This window comes from Vigna umbellata, chromosome 11 (assembly GCF_029865625.1).
Source record: "Vigna umbellata cultivar VRB3 chromosome 11, Vumbellata_1.0, whole genome shotgun sequence".
NCBI lineage: Eukaryota > Viridiplantae > Streptophyta > Magnoliopsida > Fabales > Fabaceae > Vigna > Vigna umbellata.
This window is the reverse complement of record NC_142175.1, coordinates 31085758-31111741: the sequence shown is the minus strand read 5'-3', so window position 1 is coordinate 31111741 and position 25984 is coordinate 31085758. Positions and strand designations below refer to the sequence as shown.

The 25984-nt window shown below is 31.0% G+C and overlaps 2 protein-coding genes across 6 annotated transcripts; both read right to left on the bottom strand.

Moving 5' to 3' along the window:
• Positions 1-7196: 7196 nt before the first annotated feature.
• On the bottom strand, positions 7197-16173 carry LOC124846696 (polyadenylate-binding protein-interacting protein 3-like). 5 transcript variants are annotated; one of them, XM_088102202.1, is made up of 16 exons: positions 15724-15826; positions 15523-15634; positions 13708-13877; positions 13475-13636; positions 13183-13310; positions 12775-12965; positions 11769-11946; positions 11440-11670; positions 9738-9865; positions 9521-9587; positions 9368-9401; positions 8853-9109; positions 8577-8723; positions 7976-8071; positions 7834-7890; positions 7197-7487 (listed from the first exon to the last, which is right to left on the bottom strand). In XM_088102202.1, the coding sequence occupies exons 3-16, from the start codon at positions 13847-13849 to the stop codon at positions 7458-7460; spliced, it is 1848 nt and encodes a 615-aa protein (XP_087958328.1). In that variant the 5' UTR covers positions 13850-13877; positions 15523-15634; positions 15724-15826; the 3' UTR covers positions 7197-7457. The 5 variants fall into 5 exon arrangements, with proteins under 5 accessions (XP_087958328.1, XP_047179982.1, XP_047179973.1 ...); XM_047324026.2 differs by lacking the exons at positions 15523-15634; positions 15724-15826 and adding an exon at positions 16035-16173 and having other exon boundaries at positions 13708-13885; XM_047324017.2 differs by lacking the exons at positions 15523-15634; positions 15724-15826 and adding an exon at positions 16035-16167.
• Positions 16174-17259: 1086 nt separating this feature from the next.
• On the bottom strand, positions 17260-23158 carry LOC124846736 (phospholipid:diacylglycerol acyltransferase 1-like). The gene is made up of 6 exons (XM_047324073.2): positions 22085-23158; positions 20174-20396; positions 19719-20002; positions 19049-19364; positions 18291-18550; positions 17260-18090 (listed from the first exon to the last, which is right to left on the bottom strand). Exons 1-6 carry the CDS (start codon positions 22543-22545, stop codon positions 17604-17606), a joined length of 2031 nt encoding a protein of 676 aa, XP_047180029.2. The 5' UTR covers positions 22546-23158; the 3' UTR covers positions 17260-17603.
• Positions 23159-25984: the final 2826 nt, after the last annotated feature.

Sequence of the window (25984 nt, the reverse complement as noted above, 5' to 3'; positions counted from 1 at the left end):
CCCCTTTTTGCTGACTCAAATCCAGTCCTTACATAGTTTAAAATTGTGGAATTATCATATCGATATGTTTATATAAAAATTTATATGTATACTTTTATGTATAATTTTGAATATAATAAAAAAATATATGGGTTGAGAAATGATGAGAAATTTAAAAGAATGCAATAATGTGTTTTTTTATGTATGGAAATGTACGCAGATAAAAAAAAATTATATTTTTCTCTATTGTTTGAAATGGTTATTTTTGTATTCAGTGTCATTCAAGTAATGTATAATGATAATATAAATTGATTATTATTACTCAAGCAATAAAACAAATACTTAAATAATTATGTATGTAGCTTAAAGTCATGTATCTGACACACTACTTTTACATAAAAAAATATATGTTTGCACAGTGTTTTGTATATACTTATATGAATTTGATTGAATTTTTTTAAGTACTAACACATTTCATTAATTATAAGATAGGTTAATATTTACTTATATTCAAGGGTTTGATAGTTTAAAAGTGTGAAGACTTTATGGTTGAACTATTACAATAACAGAATTTAATGGTTGTAGAGCGTTAAGATATTTTTTTTTCATTAATTTTCATCAAATTTGTATGTTCTAGATTAAGGGTAATAAAATCTTTATTTGTTTATATGCTTTATCTTGAATTTAATGTTTAAGTTTAAAATTTTCATGAATAAAAATGTTTTTAGTTGTTGAGAAGTGATTTGAAACATATAATAAATAAAATAATAAAGTGAATTGATTTTGGAAATGGTTTTAATTTCTCTCTATCATTCATTCTAGATATACAAGCTTAATGCAATTTTAGTGTTAAATGAACTAAAGAATTAATAATTTAGTATATTGATTTAGAACTTATTCTAAAGGAATTAGAACTTCTGAAAATTTGATAGAATATTTACATTTGATTTATGAAATCTAATTCTAATAAAGTTTTTATTAAAACACTTTATAATTAGTTAGAATTTTAATGTTTGTAATCTATTTTAATCCTTGATAATTTTAACAATGACTTATTTCAAAGTTATAATTACTAAATTAGCACAATTAATTAGACAAAGAAGCATAAATTCTTCAAATATATATATATATATATATATATATTATATATATATATATATATATAGATATATATATATATATATATATATATATTTGAAACTTCTATTAACTATTTGTAATGAATTAGTATATACTTAAAAAAAGTTAACATTTAATTGATCATTCTTGACTCACACAATATTATATTCTTATGATATAAGTGACATTTTATTAACTCACACAATACTTTTATGATATATGTGACCTTTTATGGATAATCCTTGTATGTGATTTTTAATTTAGCATATTTGTCATGTAAATGAAATATTATGACTTTATTGAATGTTATCACTTATATTAAGAAGTGTTAAAAGTTTGAAATTTTTTATGCAGTAAATGTTCTAATTATGTCATGTTCTAATTAAAGATGACAGAGAATTATGACATTTTATGACAATACTTTTAATATATATTGTTCATTGTGATGATAAATACATTTATTTTGATAACCATGTACCCGTATAATCTTTATGTATGCTGATGATTAATGAATCATAACATATACATATATGTAAAATTTATATCATATCAGATAACAAGACAATAGTGTGTACAAGTTCTATTTATTTTTTATTTCAAATTTTTAAAATAAATTTAATTGGTTTGATACTATAATTTTAAATGTACGTTATATTTTTTTTTCAACTACTTGGTAGGAAGCTGTATATCATTATATTATTTTCAATCACTAATAGAAGAGAAAAACTATTAAGATTTTAGTGATATCATATATAATTTATTTTTACTTTTTATTAAAAATATTCATAAATATTCGGACAAATATTAGCAAAAATGAATATCTTTGAATATGAAAATAAAAGACAAATTTAATATTATTGAGTATCATTGTAAGAAAAAATGTATAATATTTTACTTCAAATATTAAAACATGTAGAGTCAAACTTGCATAGCCTCCCTGTAAGACTCATGAAAAATATTTACTTTAATAGTGACAATTTTATTATTAGTAGTAATAAATTTTTTAGTGAATGGAAAATATAATAAGTTTATGTAAAAATAAAATGTGAAAAACTAAATAAAAAATTTTGAGTAGCTTAATTGATAGAAAATTATGGTGATTTCAAGAACATGGATTCAAACTCTTTTCTACCTTATTGTTAAAAAAATAATATTTTTTTTAAATATTGATAGTGGATAAAGCACTCAGATTTAAAGACATTATTGAGGATCCAATATGTCAAGTGGTGATTAAAATATTAATATAATAAAATAATATTAAAATAATAAATAATATTAAAAAATTGTTGAATAGTAAAATTTTTGGACTATAAATAGCCATGAGAGGGGAAGCTATTATGCACAAAGAGTGAGAAATCTTGAGAAATAGAGAAGAAATAGTTAGGAAGAAATTTTTAGTTGCAAGAAGAGTAGAGGTTCGAGGGTTTTCGGGGAAACGAATTCTGATCAAGAGATTAAGCATCTATGTTTTTCATTAACAGTATTCACACAGAACCCTCCAGAACCTCTACTCTTCTTGCAACTAAAAATTTCTTCCTAACTCTTTCTTCTCTATTTCTCAAGATTTCTCACTTGATTATTCCTCTCTTCTTTTTGCAGAATAACCTCCCCTCTCATGGTTATTTATAGTCCAAAAATTTTACTACTCAACAATTTTTTAATATTATTTATTATATTAATATTTTAATCATCACTTGACATATTGGATCCCTCAATAATGCCTTCAAACCTGGAGCGCTTCATCCACTATCAATATTTTAATTTTTTTTTTAAACTAAAAGGTAGAAAAGAGTTTGAACCCATGTTCTTGAAATCACCACAATTTTCTACCAATTAAGTTACCAAAATTTCTTATTTAGCTTTCCACATTTTATTTTTACATAAACTTATTATATTTTCCATTTACAAAGAAATTTATTACTCATGTGTCTTACATTCTCCCAAACAACAAAAGAATTTTCAACCTCGAAAATTCTATACTTCAAGAAAAATATATGATAGTACGATATATATATATATATACATATATATATATATATATATATATATATTAATTTATTTATTTAGTTTCAAGTCAATTACAACTTCTAATAGTTAAGTGTTAGTACATAATGAGTATGATAATATATATATCAGATGTACTGTATATCACTCTTAACTTCCTTTATGGGTTACCTAGTCAATTCAATTTATACTAATTACTCTACATACAAATACCAGAGCATTTTTTTTTTTAAAAAAAATATAACAAACATCTAGCTCTTTCACAAATCAAATATCATACACAAGAAATTTATCCAATAATTTCCCATACTTCTCACGTATACCAACATTATTATTATTATTATTATTATTTAAATAACCGAAACTGTGACACAACCGGTAGCAACGACCGAAACTGTTGCTATAGTGAAAATGTTTGGCTATAACTAGAGTATTCCTCCGCGTTGAGAGACACTTAAGTCTCATAAGGGAGCTTAAGTTTGCTCTCCTTGAGTGTCCTTTGAGAGTGTCCTAATTTTGTGAGGAGTCTCTCTCTCTAAGTGTGCCTTTTGTTTTCGTTTTCTTTTAAGTGTTTCATCCTCTCAATCTTTCGTTTTGTTCCTTCTTTCCTTTAAGCTTTCTTTTAATCTATGTTCTTTTGCATTTACGTTCGTTCCTTGTTCTTGTTATACTTGTTTGTTTGTTTTGTTATTTCACCACTCTTCACTTTTTTTTATACTGATAAACTAATAATGGGGTATATAAGCTGGAAAACTGTTGTTAACCTCCCTTCGTTTGAAGGTATGATAGAGGAATTCGGGTAGAACAATGCTATGTACCCTAAAAATTATTTTAGCTTAAAGAAATCATGGATATAAACTTGTTGGACATAGATCTAGTAAGATCCTTTGCGAGGACCGAATGATACATCTAGACTGGACTTCAAATTAGACTATGGACAAAATTGAGTTAAAAGAAAACTAATTGTATCAACCCTCTTTAACACAAACATAATATTCCTTCACTTTTGTCTCTTAGAAAAATGAACAAAAATTTAAAAAATTTGGAAGTTCAAGACAAGCTGGGATATAAACGATGGAGTCCTACTAAAGAACAAGTTGCTCTACTAGAAGCCCTTTTTGCATTTGGGATACAAAATCCAAATAGAGAGCAAGTGCACGAGATTGCAACGAAACTTAAAATTTATGGGGAAATTAGAGAGTATAGCGTTTATTGTTGTTTTCAAAATTATGGGTATGTGACAACGATGCTTGAAGTAAAGCACCACCACCACATCTTACTCTCCACTACCCCTTTTGCCACCTTTTATGAATGGTAAGATATGTTGTATTTTTTATTTATTTGTTTTTTATTTATTATTTTTATTATTATTATTTTAACATTTCTAATTTTATTTATTTGGAGATCTTGCATGGGTAGCGTATTCGGTTCCAGATCAGGTGACGTTGGATCTTTTTCCAATCCCTCCCGTTCCTGATAAAAGAGAGATTTCCCCTCCTCTATTGTTCCCAGTGAAAGCTCCTTCCGTTGAACTTTCCTTATGATTGTCTTCCGACCGAAGAATAGTCTCCTCGAGGAGACTACAATTGTCTTTTATATATTTCTATTTATGAACTATAATCTTTAACGACCACTTGTGATCGACTTTTGAACATCTTTATTATTATTATTATTATTATTATTATTATTATTATTATATATTTATTTATAGACTTAAATCTAACGTAAATTAGTTAACCATCATTTTTTTTAAACATGGTTTAAAGTTGATTCCTTGATTCACGGTAAAGTAACTATGCGTCCTTACTGTCAGATCTGTCGGTTTGTTTTTATCTAGGAGCATTAATTTGTTTATTTATTTTGTTTAAGTAGTGTAAGATAGATTTTATTTACCACAAGGGTAAGACCATCTTCAGTGTAATGGTTAAGTCATTTGGTTTTTCAATAACTACTCATATTGGTGTTTCTTCCTCAATAATTCTATTAAAAACCTCATTTGAGTGGAAGACAAATGTCGAATAAGGGAGACTGGAAATCAAAAAGTGGAAGACAAGTGTGAGCAGTCGAGTGATTGTTCGGTTTTGGAGGGTAGAAGTAAAACTTAGTTTTCAAAATTCACGCTACTCTCTGCATGCAACCATCTTCTTCAATCTTCGGAAACGGATGTTCAATCTTCCTTCCTCGGTCTATACTAAGGTAAAATTGGACGCTTGAAGAGTTGTATTGATTTTGGGTATTTACAAGACTCAAGCCACAAGTGAAATTTTCAAAAAGCTTAGGAAGGAAAATCTATTATTGTAAATTTTTACTCTGATGATGAAATTAATTAAATCTTATGTATTTCCTTGATTATTTCAGTTTAAACACATCCTACTTACCTATATATGTGTCTAGCCAGTTTAACGTGTAACGCTAGTTATTAATTAATTCACTTAATTGGTATCTACACTTATAATATTAAAACTTAGTACATTATCCAGCAGTACTCCTTACATTTATAACTCACTAATTTAACTTTAAAAATATATTTTTCGTTGTTTTTCATTCAATGATTTACTTACAATCTAATTTAATTTGAGGTAATTATTGGATAAGTTTTTTAATCTATCTGAGAACTTTCTAGTTCCATAGATAAGTGTGGGGTTGTTATCATTACGGCAGTATTTTTTATTATTATTATTATTTATAATGTTTGCATCTGAGTTTAGATAAATTACTTCTCCAAAAAAAAAAGTTAGTATCGAATGAAATATATGCATTTATTGTCTTAGAATATATAAAATCATTTATATCAGGTAAGTCCACTAAATGTTTTAAGTCATTTATAACTTTTGAATGATATACTAATATATATAATTTTTAAATTAATGAGCATATAGTTTTTGATAAATATGAAATTTGAGTTTTATCTTCCTTTTTTAAAATAAAAAATGTATAAATATATATATATATATATATATATATATATATATATATATATATATATATCCAAATATTTATTAAATAATTATTTTAAAAACTTAAAAGAATATCATAAAAAATTTATCATCAAAAGATATATATATTTTCTTTAATGTTTAATAATAATAAAAATATAATTACATAAATTTCATAATAAAGAGTTAAATGAACTAAAAGTTATTTAATAGTTTGAAATGAAAACAAATATGGAGTATAAACACATCACCTTCTCAACATACAATTAAAAAAGTGAGAAGCTACATATTTTATCAATTTGAAGTTCCAATCAAAACAAGTTTAAAACATAATATATGCTATATAGTACACCAAACACAACATGTAATGAACATAAAATTAGATTATCAGGAAGGACATAATTTTGTCATGTCTTACAAAATAAAATTAAAAAAGACGACCAATAAGGGTTGGCAGCTAATCATGATGTCCTATATTGATATTTAATACTAGTTTTGATGGTTACCAAAAAAGTATGATATATTAGCAAAACTGTAGCGATATTTAAAATTTATTTTTGGAAGGTAGTTATCCTTTTCATTTCCTTATTATACAACGTTGGTTATCTTTACTATTTATATTTAATGGAAGACAATAGCAACTTATGTTTCATGAGATAAATTATAATATATATATTGTGTACAACATATTATGTTGCGTTACAATACAATATATTATATTACAGAAAGCGGACATAATGGAAGGGTGATCTGCACTGAATTAAGTTGATCATACTATCATATTTAAAATTGCTTTACTTAAAATACAATTTGTAAAATTAAGCAATTAAGACTATTTAATTTGGAAATTCAGAATAGTTTAAGTTAATTTTTTTTAGTATTTCTAAAATAGTTTTAAGGTTTTTAGTTTTTGAACCTAAAAATTTTAAAATTAATAAATATTTACATAAGTTTCCGTCATATAATATGGTAATTCACAGATGCATCATTTATCGGTAAAGTGTTAAAAGTGCAATTTATATGGGTAATTCACTGATGCATCATTTCTTTCAATCAAACACGCATATGAAATATACCAGTATCTAATGATAACCTAATGAGTGCATACATGATTAAGGGTCAAAAGAATGGTAGTAATTAAACAACGGAAGACACACATTAAAGTAAAAGTTGCACAATAATAATACTAATGGGGAAATGTCAATCTGAGTATTACATGACAGAAAACTGAGAAATCTCAGAAGATGTACGAGAGAGTATAACAGAAAATAACTTTTATCCCATAATAAGTCAGCCCAGCATTACCAAACTCTTATGGAAATTCTCCCATAAGCTGCTGATATTCTTATCTTTTGAAATTCTTTAAGCCATCACACTGTTCATTCTTTTCAGGCAAAGATGCAAGTGCCAAGCATGGAGTCAATAATCCCGTCCTTTATACGGCATCTCCTGTAAAACAAATTTGGAAGATTGAGTTTCCAAAATGCTGACCATAGAACTTATCCTGGAAATATGCCAAGGAGCTAAGTTTGTTCAAATCCAGATCAAATGTCTAAACGGTGAAAAGTCCTGCTCCGTGCCTCTTACAAGGAAGGATGTCCAACATCGGCATATATAAACCATAGAGATAACTATTCTTATCATGTGTCTTTCTCACATTAAGATGCACAAAATTAAAAAATACACAAGTGAAGCCTTCTAATCAGAGTAATGGAAAAGGGAAAACATTTTTTGAATAAAAACTAGAAAAAATAATAGAAACTAAAATTTATGAGCAAAACATGCGAGTCCTTACAGGTTGGAAGCTTGGCACATATAAAACTTGCCTAGGATGACCCAGAAGTTGTCCATACTGCGATACGATTAAAATATTACATAACTGAGACTATCTTTGACCATTAAAAGTCACCAAAGAGAAACTACGAGTAAAATCCCACCTGTGGTCCGTTTGGATGAAAATATGGCTGTGATGGCATTTGTGCCACTTGTGGATTATACATAACAGGTTGTGGCCCAGCAAAAGTAGTTCCAACCTGCAAAACATAAGCAATTTAATCAAACAGAAGTCAGAGGTTACAGGGTACAACTTTTCGACCTTGCTATGAAAAGATAGGTCGATTTGGTACTAAACCAATAAGCTGAATAATACTCTGATTTGCTTAAGATTTTTCTCACCAAACAAAGACAGTCTCAAGGTATGGTCTACAGAGATGAGAAACAAGACAAGCATGTAATTACTAACATTCATCTTTTTCACATCCCATAACTAATCAGGAAATTCATGCCTTAATAAAATAAGTTAAAGGACCAACCCAACCTAATAATCATTGAGAAGTACACAAGAAGCACCAATCCATTCAATATCAGTTCATGACAGCAGCCAGAAATATTGTTAGGCCCAGGCAATCAATATATAATAAATACACTGAACGCCTCGAAGAAACCTTTAAAAAGAACTTCGTGAAAACACTAATTACAATAGTATAATACATAATTTCCTGATTGCAGAAAGACAATAACATTCCATTAAATACTTACTCCAATACCCATAGGCATGGCTGGCATATTTGGTACGGTAGATACAGTAGCTGGGTAATAAAAGGAACCATCAGACACCGGGGAGCGGGGCCTAGCATGTGCTTGGGATGGCATAAAACTCTTTGCATTGGGGTTCAGTTTGAACTCCTGACAACAACAAAGGGGAAGCTCTGAGAAATGCCAATAATATAAAAAAAAAATTGTGTCTACCTTAAAATAATCAGCAGTCGTAAGTGAAATTTACAACTTTGTAAGATCAATCTTGCACTTTCTCACCTTGGCATAGGGATTCAGAGTTGACTTTTCCGAAGACAGGGAACCAACCGAAGAACTTGGTGATAGAACCGGACCAGAGGTTGATGTAGAACTACCTTGTCTTCCACGTGAAATTACAGTCTTTGTTCCCCCAACCGACACAGTTTCTTCAGGAGTCTTCAATAAAATATGAGTAGAAGGAGCACAGGAGGGCCCATTAAAAGATAAACCCTCTTCCTTAGAACCTTTGTTCTTGGACTCAAGTGATGACTTTAAATCTGCACTAAAAGTTGCCAATATCAGAGAAATATAACATAATAAAAGAACCAATCAATGAAAAGAAAGTTCAATTGCAGGTGAGAGCTTCTATTCAGAAGCATTATCAAATCAAGTACCGACAAAAAGCTTCATCACTTCCTTCATAATAAACAGAATAAACACTTGAATGAGAGTGATTAGGTTACATCCACATTAGTTTCAGGCACGGTGCATTCAATTTAATCAATTCGGGGAGCTGAGAAAGAAACTATACTAACCCTGAGATTTTGACAGTTGGACATCCTCTGCTTGCTGCATCAATTAAAAGTAAAAAAATAAAGAAAATGAGAAAGATGAGATTTAAGATTTTATAGCTATCTCGTGTGAGATATTTGAGCAGATATGATATGACAGTTGTAACTCTGACTCACTATCCAATTTTCTTCCGCAGTATTATCAGTGGCTCCATGTAGGTTACTAGCCGAGTTCTCCTGAATCCTGTCAGTTGGATTTAAGAATTATGACAATGTTGATATTATGCTTTTGTGTTTCAAGAGCCCTTGAGCAGAGAGATTACAATAATTATGATGAATTAAATAATTCTATAAAGAAAACCAAAAAAAGAATAAAAAAGGTCGACAAATATACCTGATTTCACCATCTGAAAATGAGCAACTCTGGGCAGGGAGTTCAGAAGCTAACTGCTTAGCATGATCATTAGAACCAGAACGACACAAATCCATAGCAGTAGTTGACTGGGGTAACTCCGAGTGATCCTGGTGATTAAAGCAAATGTAATATCAAGCTAAATTTACGAAATTAAGTGATTACTTTATAAGGAACAAGGGAGGAGAAAGCAAGAGTATGAATAAAAAGGAATATCATATTTCTTTGTTTTGGACACAATTTACAAAATTTGTAATATGTTTAAATGTTAAACTCATACTGATTTCAAAAACAGAAAGAGACTGAAAACATTTAGCACACTTCCAAGCAGAAATTATACATACAAAAATTATCATAACTCTACAAAAATAAATCAAATGTTGCCTGCTTAATTGTGATATTTTATCGATAGTACTAGCACAAGAGTTGCTACATTGAAACGTCACCTTCCCCCACCTTAGGCTGGAATTTAAGATACTAACACACCCAAAATTGGATTTGGATGTAGTGTGCTTGTCAAAACCAATATCCTTAGGGTTTGGGTGGGGGTGAGGATGAAAGATCATGAAGAGGCGGTTGAAACACAAGTACCGAAAATATAACAGGGTTTTTTTACATATTTAATACAATAAGTAATTAAAATATGTAATATAATACCACCAAATATCAGGCAAGAATTTTATGTATTTATTTCCAAGTTATTGCACTGTATTGTTGAAACATAAATTTGATAGCGATTATGGAAAGGAAGGAAAAAAGAGCAGAAAGATAACAGAAAAGGTTAATTTCAAATGAAGGCCCAGAACAAACCACCCAGTTCATGGGTTTCAGAAACCAAAAGAATAAATAAGATGCACACACACCAAAGTGATATGTGACCCAAGTGACCAGAGTTAAGAGACAAAGATGTCTGATGTTTGAAATAGAGAAGAGGAAGTTCGAATGATTTAGAGAGGTCAAGACAAAAGAGACGTAGGAATTCCAGACCTCTCAGATGTAAGTTGTGGTATTTCTATCCATCAGGGCAAGGCTCACCCAGCTCACCAAACTCAGAGGATTCAATGGTTCTGGCATGTTTACCCAGGGTTGCCACCCGAAAATCTAGAAGTTTAACAATGCTCAATACAGACAAGACATGTGATCCTCCAAGTAAGGTCACGATAATGTTGACAGCAATAGGATACTGTTTAATGGTGTTCCCACCACAAAACGAGTGTGTTTCCAAGGCATCGATCACCCTCCTGTCAGAGATGTGTACGTAAATGGTGATTAAGAAAACTATATGTTCATATTTATTATACTTTTGAGACAAACGTTTTTCCCCATATGCACTTCTCTTCTCACTCTCCACATTCTACATGAGTTCTTTTGTGCTAGAAGAGGGATCATTCTACTGAAGTAAAAGCACTGAGAAGCAAATGTCATCCAGTTATCTCACTCGTAATCTGAAGCCCATGAGGGAAAAAAATAGAGGTCAAATGATTACTATAAAATCCCATTAGCAGATAAATCATTTACGCAGAAACATGATGAGCCTCCCAAACAGCAAACATACTCATCTCGTTCTAACACTCATACCCTAGTATTCAATACAAGATAGAACACCAGTAATATTCAAAGTGACAAATGATTTAGCGTATAGAATAACTAAAATATAACACATAAAAACTGGTTGAGGAGATACCACAGAGGAGAAATTAGGCCATGTTTGAGCTCCATTATTGCCTTTCTGACCACTTACTTCGCCTGGTCTCTTGTTGACTAAACCATAAATATTATCAAACCTTTCAGAACTATGTGAATCCAACTTGTCCTCATCTTCATCGTATCCAACATCATCAGCAATGTTACCCCTATAGACGGAAGAAAATCTGGTTTCTTCATCAATATCAAAGTTATTGTAAAGGCCTCTTTCCTGTTCATAAAAATCAGTTTGAGGAATCCAAATAGATAATTAAATAACAAGATACACAAATTCACAAAAGGAGAAAAAGCCATTGAAGCCACAACAACCTCTGCTAGATGGAGATCTTGGGTTTCCTCACCCTCAATTTCTCTTGCAATTCTTAAAGCTTGCTTTTCCAACTCTCTTGTCTGGGGTCCTTTTTCAAGCTTTGTTGTATATAACTCCTCATTGAATGTGCTTTTTACACCGAATAACATTTTGTTTGTTTCAAACTGATCCCATCCCCTAAAAAAATACAAAAATAATTGTCAACTTAAAGAAAAAAAACAAAACTGAAGATCTGTAAAGAATTGTAATAAGAAACCCTGAATATAAAAAATGGTAGTAGCAAGCAATGTCACATACTCAATTGTGTCTAATCTTATTAAGTAAAGACCTAGCACAAAATCTATTTCCATTTTGCCATATCAGAATAGTTCATTATGCCAATATATTTTCAATAATTCAACCAAGAACATTTCATAGCTTCCATAATAGCTACTAGACATCTACTATTTTTGTCTTAGATCACATTTTTAATAAACACTTGAATTTAGAGATGGAAAAAAAATCAGCGAGTATATCTCAAAGAGGAAGGCAACAACCTATGTCCTTAACCTAAAGCTAGGTACACCCAAAACAACTTTTATATAAGCTGTACAATAAAACAATATCAATTATTTCAACACTCCCCTCAAATTGGAGCATAGATTGAATTATAGGCTCTATTAAAGACTTAGTTAGAATGTTTGCAAGTTGGTCATTAGTGTTGATAAATTCTGTACTAAATTCCCTAGACAACATCTTTTTAACAAAATGACAATGAATAAGTACTAAAATGGGTTTGGTTCCTTTATCTGCAGTTTCTCGGCCACTTCTAAGTTTAAAGAATTACAGATGAGACTCATGAGCATGCATCTGGATGTCAAGCCTTCAAGGAAAAAAAAACAATTCTATTCTGACCAAGAACAGCCTAGTGCTATAATGTTTCTTCTATGTGTGGGATCCACTGAAAGCAACCCTATCATCCATGAAAGAAAATTTTTAGGTATAACAAGAGAAATATTAAACCACCTATTCCAAGGGCCATCAAAGATATTTTCCAGTTCAGGGCATTCTGGATCTTCTTCATCGGGTACCCATCGCTGTAATTCTCTGCCCGTCTCTACATGACGAGATTGAGATATTACCGAATCAACCATTATCTCATGATGCATGTCATAGTGAGGTGCACTAGTTTGGTCATCTCTGAAAAAAGAAACATCCTGCCAAAATAAAGAAAAAAATATTTTCAGGAAACAGATTGACAGCATGTTCAATGCAACTCAGCTAACCTTGAAAACCTGAAGTAAAACCTTCCAACACCATTCATTATTATATTGATTCTTTTTTTGTTTGTCTGTTTTTAAACAACATAGAATTTAAACTTCAATTACTATCATGATTTTCTCAGTATACAGCAAATATATGAAAGACAGCAACCTTTGCTATAACTTGTACAAGGTCATTAGAAGGGATAATTAAAGTCTTAGAAGGAGCTTTGCTGAAACCAGATCTCTGTCCTTGCAAGGAGCCATCCTTTGTCAAACAAGCCATTCTCAAAATGATTCCTATAATAACAGTAATGAGTACAAAAAAGACGGCAAATTCTATACGGTCTATAAATATAATAATTAAAACTAAAAGCTGCAATATATTAACCACTAAAACAACACAAAAAAATATCATTGTCCTCAATATCAGTAGATCAATCACACAGCATAACAAAACATACCATAATCTTTGTCAGTATTTGTTGCATGAAATATTCCAGAGTATATAGATCCGTTTTTCACCTGGACTTCCACATGCTGCCCAATAAGGCATGATGTTAAATATACTAGTCGATCATGTGAAGGACTCCCATAACTGACACCTTTACTGTCAGTCACTATACCTGTAATCATAAATATCAGCAAAGTAACAACTAAAATAGAAAATAATAAAAAAGTCAGGCCTGAAGTCCACCTGTACCCGCTAATCTGCTGGTGGCATTTGACTTTCCAGAGGGGATCTTATAATCAGACTTAGTTGCCCCTTCTTTCTCAGATTTCCGACGGATGTAACCATTAGATGATTTAGGCTGCTGCCCAATTTGTTCCAAATTCATCCTCACCCACAGCCCTTGTTCCACTAATCTAGAATACTAAGGAAGTCAATTTTCAAGACTTCATTCTATAAAAAAGATGGCAAAGAAAGGGTATACAGATATTTGTAAAACAAAAAATCTCGAAAGACTTAAACCAACATTATAATGCAGAAGCATATAAAATAAAATAACCAAAGAGAATATTTGCAAAACAGATACTTTATATAACACAGGTAAAATACAACACTTAAAAATTCAAGATATGATACAGACTGTTTATGTTAACATGAATTGAAAAAAAAAAAATACTCTACCCAAATGCACAATATTTGAAGAGAGACATGGATAGTTTCTAATTAATACACGATTTCATTTGTGGATGATAATCAAATTTGATGAAATAAAAGGAAAATAAAAGTACTAGTAGAGTACTGATCATTATCATAATCAAGTAAACACAGTTGCATGTCATTCACTTGCCCATATCACAAAATATTCCCTATCCTATTAACATGCACAAGAATTATCATATTTTTCCTATCTCTGTTAGAATGTCCAAAAAAGCATCATTAGTCTTACTAAAAAGAACTTTTGACTATATAATTGTCTATTATTTACTATAGCTTTAAGGTTACAAAGGACAAGATAGAGAAGTATTTAATGATTTTAATCCTACGAGGACTTGTTCGGTGGTGAAGATGTGATAGGATACAAAAATAAGTTAAAACCATGATAGGATAAACATTAATCATATTCAATGTTTAATGCAAATCATGATAAAGACCAGAAAACAATATGTTGCAGTGGTGGTGGCAATGCTGACAATGATATTGGTAGTGATGGTAGTAATGAGATGTTAGCAACAATGATAGTGGTAATGATTATAGTGACAATAATGACAATGGTAATATCAAGATGATGGTGATGGCGGCAATGGTGGTGAAGGAGAGAGTGATAACAACAATGGAAGAAGTGATGGTAGTTAATAAAAACGATGTTAATGGTTAACAATAATGATGATAAAAGTAGTGACATCAATGACGGTGGTGACAATGTATTGGTAGTTTCTATGATGAAAATGATGTGATGACCCAAATCATAATGATGGTCACAATGATGTGACAATGGTAGAAGTGGATAGTTATCCTTTCCTGTATACCAAACAAACAAGGTAGGATAGTTATCCTTTCCTATCCTAGCCACCGAACCGACTCTTAAAGTATCGAGTTGTATCCCACACATGAGCAACTGCTTTTTAGAAAAAAAAAAAACACACACACACATATATATATATAGAGAGAGATAGATATGTCGGGGGATCTCATATCAAATAGAGATATGATCAAATTATAGTATACATGTGGATGCAAACTTTAATTTTAGTTTTGCGAAATTGAGTTCAATCCAAAGTTTACTTTATCAAAAGGTAAGAAGAGCTCATCCTAGCAAGGATTTTGGGGCCTATTGTCTCCCATGCTATTGAACCACCTACAAATCTCAAGCTTGGATGAACAATTCTCTGTGTGCGGTGTGTATTGGAAATCCTACCTTGACTAGAGAGATGGTTAAACTATAATATATAAATGAGTTGTCACCTTGCACACTAGTTTTGTGAGTATATATGTGTGTTATTCCCTTTACAAGCGAAAAAAAATGCATTTATCTTAATCCAAATCATCCAAAGCCCCACTCACCATGAAAATACAGCATTTTACTCCTCAAACTCCAAACCTCTTTTACTTTGTTACGGCTCAATCTTGTCCAAGAAAAATCGACCTTCAAAAAACCACTCCCCTGTCACTAAACCTAAAACATAGCGTGGAAATTAGAACCTCAATGCCCTGGATATAAACACCAACTACAAACATCAAGGTCTTCAAAATTTCAAACACCACCTCCAACAGTTGACTACAAAGCCTAGCGTAGCAGAGCCATCCTTTCTTCTTCGTAATGAACCTTCGTTTTTACTTTTCCTTAACCTTGACCAATTTCCCACTCCTCTGCCTCGTCAATTAAAAACTTAATCAACCAATTAATTTTTTTAGCAGTGCATTGAGGAACCAAAAAATGGAGTACAAATTTCATCACCCAGGAATGAATAGAATGCAAGATATTTCCGGGTTGATTTTTGAAAATGGAATTTATACACGAAACAAAGAAAGTGGTATTCGTAGGTTTGACAGAATTGGAAAAGAGAAAACGATACCTCCGATCAGAATAAGAATAGCGTTGAAGGGTGTGGGGTTCGGAATGAAAACGACGTCGCAGCGACGGAGACAGAATCAGAATCACAGTTCTTCTTCCTTCGGTTCTCAAAGACGTAGGAGAACAGAGAAAAAAAATTGAAAAAAGCTTCAGAGCACTTAAAATGAATTTTATGCTAGCGAAAACAATTAAAACAATTAATGAATTAACAATAACGATTAGAGATAATTGTAAATAACGATCATTAATTCATCTCTAAAAAAACTATCATTATTATGAGTCAATATAAAGTCCAGCATCATTTTAATATTTGATATTTAGTTTTTATTGTTTTATGATTACACAATATTGTCAGATAAACTAGAATTATTCAATAATTTGTTAATTTCGATACAAACTAAGATTTTGGATTTTTTTTTTCACAGCGTTGAAATAAATACGCATTTTAAATTTGACAAAAAAACAAGTTATATCATCAACAAAAAATAACCGTTTTGGTTATAACTTTTTATTAATTTTTTGTTATATTTTATTACTTTGTGAATTTTGTAAATGTCTGTTTAGGAAGATAGATTTGAAGGAAATAAAGATTAAAGTGTTGTTGTTTAGATTAAAAATTGATGAAAAATGAACAAATTTGAAATAAAAGTTAATAAGTAACATGAAGATAAGTTATTTTGTCAATTTTGAACAAGCTTTCGGTCAATTCTGAACCCGTTTGATTGAAAATATGTATTATGTTTTGGTTTTCTTGAATTAATAAAATTGGATAAGAAAACACGAGATTAAATATATTTTTAATTCTTTAATTTTTAACAAAAATTAAAGATAGTTATTTTTTAAATTTTTATTTAATTTAGTTATTTAACTTTAAAAATACGTAAATTTAATTTTTTTAATTAAATTTTATTATATTATTCAAATGTATTTTTTTATTACATTTGAATTATTGATACATTAAACACAATTCCGTTTTAATGTTAAGTTTAAAATATCAAATAAAATTAATAAATTTAGTTAAAAAAACTAAATTCATAAAAGTAAGAAATTAAATTAGTTCAAAATTTAAAAGAAAAATTAATTTCAATTTTCACAAAATTTAATAATTAAAAATATATTTAACCCAAAAATTAGTTATGTCTAATCTCTTTGAATTTTGAGTTTTTGTTTTGAAAACATTAAATTCATTCAAACATTCCATTAGCTAATATTTGAATCATGAGAAAGATTAGTCAATACTTCATTTGATTAAAAAAAAAGAACATTTTCGTTAACAGTCTATAAGATTATTTTTTTTATCATAACTTTCCAGATGAACTTATCGAGAATAATGGCCCTTGCTTGGTTTCTCATAACACAAATCAAATCCTAAGCATAACATTTTCAATACAAGCACTTTCAGTGTAACCAATTAGCATAGTTCACCCCTCCATGGAACTACAATGTGATCAGCAGAACCAGAAATTCAAAGTGCAGCTCACAGAACTCTGGTGGCAGTGAAACTATGCTCCAAAAATGATAATAATCTGATGTGATCCTTTTAAGAAATGTGGCATTGTGCTTAATTCATTCACAGTGGCAACTTGATTTTCTCAGACCATTTGAAGATATCAGAATACACTCTATCACCTCCTAGATCTTCTCCTCTGGCCCCTGCTGCCACTCTAATAACATCCTCAATCAATGCAAAGTTTCCCATGATGTCAACATGAGCACCACTTTGTGTGCCTCTTCCTTCTAGCAAGTTGGCTGGAGGAGAATGATCATATTCTCTAACGTATGTGCGAATGCCAGAAGGGTTGAATCTTGTTTTTCCACGCCAACCTTTAGCACACATGAAGCCTGAGCTCAGAACTGGCACTGTCTCATCCCCATCAACAGTGTAAACTCCACCTTGCAGCCACCTATCTTCACCATTACCACCATCTTGTGTAGGGTCAATTTCAAAAGGAATGTAACAGGAGGCAAAGGGAGTTAACTTGTACACATAAGATCTTTCAGTTGGTAAGCCAACTCCATACAAAGAGAAGATTTCCATATCAGGAGCATTTGGTAATCTGCAGTTATTTTTAGTGTAGAAAAAGACATCAATTGAGCACACAAATTGAGTTACTGCAAAATCCCAGTATGAGAAATGGTCAACAGTACTACACTGTCAATATCACATTGTAGGAGCTAAAACTATTCTGGAGCACTACCACCAAAGTAACAATATCAGAAATGTATAACAATAATAAGACTAACAAAAAAATCTTACTTTGTTTCCAAGGGATTTGACCAATACTTGTAGTGACTGTATTTAGGATCATCCAAATTGTCAGCAATTCCATAAGAGAAATGAGCACTACCACGAGCCATCATCTTTGGAGCAACAAAATGAAGCAGGTCTACGATTGAGCCAGCTGTGTAAACCTTATGTTCAGCAACTGCTCTTACTCCCTCAATTCCCATTTCATGGTATTCGGTCCACACATCGCGACACGTGGTATTAGCAACACTGCGACCCTTGAGGGCACCCTGTTAACAAAGTCAATATAAGCTATAAACATAATATGTTCAGAAAACTAGATAAAAATATAGGGTAGAAGTAGTCTTAGAATTTAAGTTTATGAACTAACTCAATGCTATAAAATTGACTTTTAAAGTGAGAATTATCTCAGCCTTATAAGAACTATGGTACTCATATCATATCTCTAATATGATATGAGATCTAAACACACATCCTCGTATCCAGAACTAGACATTTGGAGTATGGTGAATAAGGGTTGGCCAAGTAGCAACACAACACCCCCATCTTACTGATGAATAAACATTTAGAGTGTAGATAAATGTAGATTCCATTAACAGATCTAGAATAGGCTTTGATAACCATCACAGAAGTTGAGCTTAAGATATAATTCAATCTTACAAAATTAGCTTAGAAGGTGAGAAAATTGTCCAAGTCTAACTAATTAGCCATTTCTCTAGCATACAGTGGTAGAGAAATTTAAAGATCCATTGTTAAAATGAGCTCACCCGAAAGTCAGTTATCTCAATCTCAGAGGAGGGTGCCTCAGCCACGTCTCTTCCAAATGATATCATTCTTCCATAGTTGACGACAGAATGTGTTTCATTTGTCTCTTGGTGTGCTAGCTGAGTATAACCATCGCTGTTCTTTCTCTTGCCAGTGTGATAGCCTTCCTCTGGTGACCAGTCAAGACCACCCCATATAGTATCTCCTCCTCTTGGTATCATTGACATTGTTGAGTCCCAAGAACGAGTCATCCTCATTACATGTTGCAAGGTTTGAAGCCGAAACAGATCGTTATCTAAAAATCCTGGAGCTATTGTCCTTGATGTATAACAAGAAAGAACCAAATTAAGTTTAAGTCTAACATGCTGAACAAAAAAATACTGATATAGCATTAGTGCCTATGCAATCTGAATTCCCTTTCTAAATGCAGATAAATAGTAGGAAAAGCAGAAAATGTTGAACAGGACTATTTACTTGGCAAAATCTGTATTTAAAAAGAAGAATTTGTAAGGAGAAGACAACTATTGAAGGTATTATAAACTACAAAGCATAGCTTATTTAAACAGCTAGAACAAACAGGTAGGTAGGACAAAGTAGATAAAATATGACCAAATATGACGAAACTTTAGCAATAATTTTCTTAGAACCAACATGACCAATAAGTAAATTTACCTGGCAACAGCAATATCCCTGGCCTCAGCTGAGAAAAGCCCTGCTATAGCCTTTGGGACACCTAAAAATGGCCCACCAATGTTTAAAACTGCCTTTATATATTTAGAACACCAATCTGGTCCTCCACCACCACCCATTGGAGCTGGTGCTTCAACCCATTTCATAAAATGAAGAAAGTATAACACACCCATTGAATGTGGAATAATAACTGCCTTGTTGCCACCATTAGTAGCAACCATAAGTTCTATGTTGCTTTTTATCCGACTAAGTGTTTGATCCCTCACCTGATCAATTCATTAAAAAAATCAAAAGAAGAATCAGAAATTATTTAAAAAACATACACACACACACACAACTCCTTTTATCTTATGAGTCATTATGAATGTACTTCTTCAGGTGAGGGACATGGGCCACAACACAAGAAAGGTAGGTAGAATCAGTTACAGAATATATACCTCAGTGTTCTGAAATGCTATTCTCCAATCATACGCAGCCATGTACATGGTTTTTTCTTCATAACCAATGCGAGCCAAGTTAGCAATCAGAACTGCCCAAACAAAGTATCCTGCAGCAAAGTAATCAGCAGCTACAAGTCCAGAGACAGGCCTAACTCTTATGCCTGGTGGATCTAATCCTGTTTCATTGTCCAGTGACATGTGATCCACCCAGCATGAAGGTCTGCAAAACATCCATCAAGAAACAAAACATAAATTCTCAATCCCACCATATCTAGGCCTACAGGAACTTAGTTACTAGTATCACAAACATAGGTTAAGATTGCAAGTTAAAAAGAACAACAAGTACGAAGTGGCATGTCAAAGGATTCCACAAAGCAATAAAAATAGCAATCTAATGTGAGTTTCTCAACTAAGGATAAGCAACAAAAATGGCAATCCAATCACAAGGCAACAAACTCACCATTGTACTACGGTCTGACATTTCAAAAATACCAAAGGGATGGTGAACGATCTTATACACCTTATCATACTGTATTTAGGATTATCATTTCTATTTGGTAAGCTATCCCCACTTTGATGTTTAAATTATGCACATTAAACTAACACGGGTAAAAAGAATTGGAATGTTTTCCATTGTGATATTGATGAATTAAAGTCTCAACCAACAATTGTACTTCTGTACCAATTCAAATCAAAAGATTAATTTTATTTTAATAAGAATAAATTATGTAAGGAATTTTGTAGGCTATTCAATGGTGCAGTCTAAAATACTGGAAATTCCTATATCAGAAGTTCAATGTTTGACCATACTGAGGACTGATTGTTGCTTCAACCATCAATCAATGACTACTTGAGAAATCATATTAGTTTAAAATTCTCAACACTTTCATGCTGAATAGTCCTTCCACGGTTCCACTCACCAAACTGGCGCAGAAAAGCGACTGATAAAGACAAGTTCAAGGTGGAATTTAAAACTAGACAACTAAATATTTTTCTTCCCAAATGAATATTAGTAGGGGCATAAGCACAGTGCTTGAGGACATATTGATCAGTCAAAGGTTTACAGTAAAACAATGATCAAACCACACACTATTCAAATAAAGACAAGTTGTTGTGAGAACAAACTCTCTCACGAGAAGTTATTTCAAACAACAATAAACGAACAAACAAAATAACTCAAAAGGGCAAAGTTTAACTATCTCAAGCAATTTCGTCACAAACCAAGAAACGAGACCATAAAAGAAAGTCCCCTTTCAATTCGTTGCTTTCAAAGACTCCGCCACCTATAATGGAAACAATTTGACAAATCCATCCAACATTCCAAAACTAGAGTGACATATTTCACCATAAATCACCAAACGTTACCTATTTAGGACCATTCCAATCTGCCATCACCCATCATCATCCTCATCACCATCAACCAAAAACAGAAACACGACATACGAAGAACATAAACCACTTACCTTGTGGCCGACAAAACAAGCCGCATCCATGCATCACCATCGAATCAAATTAAGGTAATGACTAAGAATAAATACTCTATGCACTAACAATGTAAAGGAGTTATACAATATCAGCTGATCACAAACGTTCACGTATGTGAAGTTTATTTGACTTTTATAATACTACTAATAATATCTTAAAAGACATACTAAATATGTTTTTTGATCAGTTAACAATCTAAAAAGATTATGCTAGCGGTGTATAGAAATTGAACTCAATGAACAAAAGCAAGCAAGAGCTTTTATCATAATCAACAAAAAAATAAAAACAGAGACACAGCATACCAACACCATAAATCACTGACCTAGTAGAATGACAAAAGAAGTCACAAGCAAATATCACCATCAAATCAGATTTAAGCAGCAAACAAAAGCAAGAACTAGCAAATTTGTTTGGTGGTGATACCTTTTATATACTTCTCCAAAGGTACCACCCCACAAGCGTTTCCTGAATAATCCTTCAGCACACTGATGACCCTCCCATAGTTCAAGCCCCCCAGTGACAATCCCCGGCACAAAAACAACAGGGTGCTTCACCCTGAGCCCCTCCTTCTTGAGCTTAAGGCCCGGTGGATCAGGCATGGGCCCAGTAAATGCCTCGGTCACGTACTGAGGAATCGAAGAAGGCATCATTTGATACAGAAAAAGAAGAAACCACCACACCGTGCAAATGCACCCCACCCACCAGCAACAGTGATCCAAGCACGACCATTTCCTCTTCCTCTTCTCCCTCAACTCATCTTTCATCTTCTTACTCTTCTTATTCTTATCATCTTCTTTCTCCTCTTCGCTTAGAACATTCGGCTCTGAACTTGGACCCGGAACCTTTTCCGGTTCCGGTCCTTTTCTCCGACGAAGCAAAGACATCTTCTACAACACGTCAGAAGCTTCAAACTTCAATTTTCTCTGGAAAAAAAAATCACTTTTTTTCAGTTTCTCTCCTTTTCTTGTTCCGTTCACTTTTGCCCCATAAATTACAAACGCACCGGGTTGCGTTATTTTCCTCAAAGATTGAAGATTTAAACGGAAATCAAAACCCCATGATTATAAATCGCATTGGGTAGCTCGGCCAGCTCTTAATTTTGTTTTTCTTAATAAAAAAATAAGAAAAAACAAACAGGATTTCTTTATCTGAACATAAAAATGAGCATCAAAGTGGCGTGAGTTATTGGCTATTGCATCTGTGAACCACTGAACGAAAACTGATCTTGAAGCTATGTCTTCCTTTTCTCTCTGTGTCTCAGATTTTGTCGAGAAACAAGGAGAAGCTTATCAGGAATTTTTGAAGGTGCGGTTATTGGTTGTGTAATTGAGTGATGGTGGATCTCAGAGAATGAGCTAATCAAAACCGAATTCGATAACGTGGCAGAAATCAATTGGTTCTAGTCAACTATCTGCGTTCGGATCAAATAATATCAATTATTTGAGTCTGAGGGGTCATAAGAAGAACAGAGAGGAAGACGTGGTTTGATAAAACAATTGTTTTTTTGCTTCCTACTTGTAGCGTTTTTTTATGAGATAGATCATTTTGTCGAAAATTATCAAGTATTTAACTAGATTTCCCTATAGATATTTTAATTTTGACTTGTCGTGTTATGATTGTGTGGTCTCATTTGTTAAACTCAAATCATAACTTGATTTTTGAAGAAATACTATTTTTTTTATCAATTTTTAAAGAGTTGGTTTTTTAAATTTGAATTTATGTGTATGGCATGTTAAAAAATTGCATTTGTTTTTATCACTCATTATGAATATAATACAAGTAATTTGATTTTAAATTTAATATGAGAATATTTCTGTATTTTTATTTCAAATCACTGATGATTAAGGATGATAATTTTACCCACGGACACGGGTATATGTGGATAAAATCTACGACGGATAGTAACTATTCGCGGATATTTACTATCCACGGGTAACGGGTAGCGGGTATTTCAATACCCGCTTCTAAATAGGTCGGGTACAGGTAGTATATTATCCGTCCCGCGGATACCCATTACCCGCAAAAAATTAAAAAAAGAATAATTTATATATATTTTAATTAAATTTAATTAAAATAAAATAAAATTATATTTTATTAGGTTAAATTTAATTAAAATTAAATTTTAATTTATATTTAATTTAATTTAATTTATATTATATTATATATATATTTTTGTAATTTTATTTAAATTTTATTTTAAAAATATATTAAATATTTTTTTTTATTTTTTGCGGATATCCGCGGGTTTTAAAATACTCGCATGTATTTTTTAAACAGATACCCGACAGGTAACGAGTCGGATAATGAGTACAATTTTATCTGATGGGTCGAGTTACAGATAAACACTATCCGTACCCGATCCGACCCGTTGTTATCCTTAGTGATGATGAAAAAGATCCATGATAAATGTAAAACATCCATAATAGTAGTCCTGTATTTATGTAATTAAAATTAAAGATGACAAAATAAGTAGATTTGACGAGGGTAGGTGGAATTTTTTCTGGTGAACAATGAGTTTGTAAATGCATGTACCCTTTTAAAAAAGGAAAATGACACTTGAATAACCATTTTTGACAACATTTAGACACGCGCACACGTGTCTAAATTTGAGTGGTCCAGTTGGAAAAATTAAATGAAAATGGACCACTCAAATTTAGACACGTGTGCGCGTGTCTAAATGTTGTCAAAAATGGTTGTTCAAGTATCATTTTCCTTTAAAAAAATATATTATATAGATGAGATACTAAAAATTACTTATTGGAATTAAAATAAAACATTTTAAAAAATATTTTTTATCTTGATATTATTCAATGTAATTTAAATAATTAATGCTTACAAACTAAATTTAAATTGTAATTAAATATTTTAATATGTAAAATAACAATCTTAATTTTGTTAAAAAAAACTACTTATTAATCATTAAGTGTTTTTTTTTAAATATTATATTAAAAAACTAAGGATCCATATACATTTTATTACCACTTTTTTTATTATGAAAGCAACATTAACATATTTTGTTGTACTGATTAAAAGACATCAACTTTGACATAAAGTTAAACTTTAAAGCAGGAGAATTCCATTGTATTCTTAAGTTGCATGTGGAAGTCATTGTTTGAAATATTTAATTTAATTTGTCATTATGCTATTAATGTATATTATGTGGCGTTCGATTCCTTTATAATATTTATTGTACTCTCTATAATTAATTAATACTTTATCGGTATATATAGGCACATGTTTGAACTCTTTTTTACGACATTGAACGTAGTCTAATAATGATTTGCTTTTGAAAAATACTTTTATAAAATAATACCTAATAACATTATTTGATTAAATGATTTAGAAGGTTGTTGTTCTCCTTTACTTTGGTCGACAATGTATTAAATAGTGGCCATAAAGACGGTGTCGGTAGGAAAATGCATAGATATAAAAAAAATAGTTATTTTATAGAGTGAATCTTCAAGTTTGTGTATGGAAGCGTCTCATGATGTTCATTTAGTCTTTATAAGTAATACAATTATTAAATATTTTTTTGATGCGAAAACAAATAATTACTTTACTTTTGTTGTTAATCAAATGTTTTTGTTAACGTTTATGACTTTTACATGTCATGTTTATATGTAATGTGTTGATTATACATATAAACATATGATATTGTTACGTTAAATTAATATGATACGGTTGGGATTTGCTTACTTTCCTAGACAAATTTGATGTCAAATACTTCTCATAATTAAAGCTACAATATTTTACACTTTTAAAAAGACTTAAAATCTTAATAATTTGTATACTTTTACTTTTATCGTCGCTCAAATTATTTTATTATTCTATTATAAGATTGATGGAAATTTTAAATTTTAAAAAATGAAATTTAATTATTTTATTATTAAAAAAAGTCAAATATATAAATAAAAATATTAATTAATTAAGTTTGATTTTATGAGTACCATATTTCTTTATAAAATGTTTATTTGTTTGTATCTATATACATTTATTTATATGATTGAAGATAAGAAATTGTTATCCACTTATAAAATCTTACCATCTTAGTCCAAAAGAAAGAAATTTTATTTTTTACTTTTTTTGGTTAAGTCATTTATGAAATCTAACATGAATTTGATATTTGAGACATGCCTATGAGTCTTTTAGGTTCAAGATTAATTTTTGTCTTATTACTATAATATTTTTTTAGATCATTTGAGTCTGTTACTTATAGATAGGGTGATACTATTTAAGAGTTACTATTCTTGAAACATAGTTGAGTCAATGGTTTGGTAAAAAAAAAGAAGCTAGTTATTTTTTAACCGTGTTTCAATTTATTGA